At 39.4% G+C, this 2692-nt stretch overlaps 1 protein-coding gene across 1 annotated transcript in view; it reads right to left on the bottom strand.

Moving 5' to 3' along the window:
• FSD1L (fibronectin type III and SPRY domain containing 1-like) overlaps positions 1-2113 on the bottom strand; it is a 25087-nt gene extending 22974 nt beyond the window's left edge. Inside the window, exons 1-2 of the mRNA XM_009074397.1 lie at positions 2099-2113; positions 331-426 (exon numbers count right to left, since the gene is read on the bottom strand). Of these exons, the coding sequence (XP_009072645.1) occupies positions 331-426; positions 2099-2113 (111 nt within the window). The remainder of the gene's footprint in view (positions 1-330; positions 427-2098) is intronic.
• Positions 2114-2692: the final 579 nt, after the last annotated feature.

Below are 2692 nucleotides of genomic sequence, written 5' to 3'. Positions count from 1 at the left end.
AAAGAGCAAAGAACTTTCTGTCAAGTATCAGGATGGTCTCATTTCTCAGCCTGCCAATGTAGACTACTTCCAGCTAACAGGAGTTTGAGATCTTGCATCAGAATCCAGATTCTCTCTTCCACACAAATAAAGCTGTACTGCAACTTTTCACATGAAATGCAAAGCCACCTTAACTTCCACCTAAAGATAGACTTAAAAAATAAAACATTTTTCTACTTAGTTATTGAACTTGATTCTTACAGCCCAACCCTTATACACTACCCAGTTTGAGACTAAACCTGGAAATGTGCTCCCCTCTCAACTACAAGCTATGAACCTTAATATATGTACCTGAACATTCTTTATTGTATGGTTCAGCATGTCAATGAAGTTGTGAATTTCATCATTTTTGCTCACTAGAGTACTGACAATCCTTTGCAGAGTCTCCTAGAATGAAAAAAAAAAAAAGTGAGAGAAGTTGTAAAATCATCTGGTCATTTTTTTAACCATCGCCGTTTCAACATACATGAAAATTTATCCTACACATTCCAGTCATGGTAAATCCAACTCATATTCTGATGGGATCAGAAATGCATTTCGTTAGAACAGAGAAAGAATACCAAAGGTCTAAGGATCATTCCACCAAACTAAAGACCTCCAGGTGTTGCTTTGGGAGAAATCAAGAACCTGTTTTATGATACTCCACTGTTTCACATGCTTTTCTAAGCAAGTCACCTATACCAGAACACCTACAGGCATCACACTCTGCCACACACAACTCCTCCAGATGCAAAGCCTAGTGCCAGTGCAACCAGAGAACCAATAAAGAAAAGAACTTTTTAGAAGAGCTGGTAAAAGGTAACACAGAAGGAAAATTAGCATTTCCTAACGTCAAATAACCAAGCTGACAGTTTATTCTATATACAGAATAAATCTCTAACAGTGATTTGTAAACTCATTCTGGAAGTGGCAGAATATTTTGGGTGAACAATTTCTATACCACAATTAAGAGTGACCTCTCTGAAAAGAGGAAAGCTTGCTGAGAGCTGAGAAAAGAACCTGTTACTTTAGTGGTGTACTACTCCAGCTGTTCAAAAAGCACTAGATGCAGCTTACAAAACACACACGAAGCAGGCAAAACTGTTAAGTACATTAAAACATATTTTATGTTAAATAAGAACACCAGGTCTAATTTGTTGAGTAGCCCGTCACATACTCTAAGAATCTGGCAAAAACACATCAATGCTTGGTACTTAGAGTTAAGTCAAGTTGTATAATTAAAGCCCAAAGCATATCACCACGTGTAAGTAAAAATAAGAGACAAGCTGAGGCAGTAACTAAAAATTTTCTGTAATTTAATTCAGGCTGGTTGGTAAGTTTTAGAAGCAAATCTGAATCTAAAATGCTAGATTTGTCTCTTTTGTAAAAAGAAAACCCTGCCTTAATTGTCATTAACATATTACTGATCAGTCGGACCCAGGGTTGCAATTGCTCAGCTGAACTGACCACGCTTGGGAAATCAAGGCAAGGAGAGACAATAAGCACACCTTAAAAACAGCCAGACACCAAACAGATGCTGCAGAAGTCTCTCCCACAGGCAATTCCTTAATAACTAGGTACTACCTACATCACATTTGTCTGCTAGAAAGCAAGAAAAATATTTTATCCTTTCACAACATCCACAGTGAACCTCAATACTACAACCTGCATGAGGAATTTCTCCCCTAGTGCTAAGACATGTTCCTTCCTCTCCTAAGTCCTCCCTTGCCAGTGCCCAACAAACCTTCAGTGAGGTATTTACTGGTACTCCAGCCCACTGCCTCTTTGCTACTGCCAAGCTCACAAAGTTCAGCCACCAGCAGAGGAAACTGGCATTTTAGTGCTTTCACGCAAGTGTTGATGGTGTTACGCACAGAGGTAACAGACCAGGTAGCAATGACTGAAGTCAGGACTCTGTGGAACACAAACTAGACCTTGGGCTTCTCTCAGGAAAAAAAAAAAAGTACAGCAAACCTTGATCACTTCATCACTGAAACGTTTTGTTTCCTGGTGAAAACTGAGCACATTTAAAGACAATTTTGTACACATGAGGATGGCAGATGAATCACCATTGTCCAACCAGCTGCTTCTGCATTCACTACTGACCAGAGGCAATTGTTTCCACATGCCAGAGAGCCTGCAGATAAGCCTTAGATCCTATGAGCATAACTGTCAATTTGGATGAACACGGAAACTCACAATCCTCTTTCAGCTAGGATCTTAGAGCTTACTCAGTAGCACCACATGGGGAAAAAAAGTCTTCTTGTATACAGTGCTGAACAATGTTATTGTGTTTTATAGCTACAGTACAATTAAAGGAAAAGAGCTACGTGTGAGGAATGCTGAAAAAAGCCTTCACACAGCCAAGCACATGGCAGCAACTGGCAAACAGCTGCTAAACAAGGTTTTCCACTACATCTGAAGTTAAAGTCAACTGACCAAATGGGGACTGGTATGGCTCTTTTTAAGTAAGAAATTTAACCATGATGGGTCAAATTTGAACTAGTTTAAAAGCCTTCTACAAACACAGCTGCATTAGGTCTAAAAATATCCACAGGCAGCAGGCAGAATCTTTATGAAACATCAATGCACAAGCCAGCAGGACAGAGTCAGCTTTCAGGAATCATCAGCTTACAGTATGTTCTAATCACTAATATGCAGTGATTTGGTTTCC

The sequence above is a fragment of the Acanthisitta chloris genome, unplaced genomic scaffold (assembly GCF_000695815.1).
Source record: "Acanthisitta chloris isolate BGI_N310 unplaced genomic scaffold, ASM69581v1 scaffold11185, whole genome shotgun sequence".
NCBI classification, from domain to species: domain Eukaryota; kingdom Metazoa; phylum Chordata; class Aves; order Passeriformes; family Acanthisittidae; genus Acanthisitta; species Acanthisitta chloris.
The sequence above is the reverse complement of the archived record's forward strand: the minus strand, read 5'-3'. Positions and strand labels throughout refer to the sequence as shown.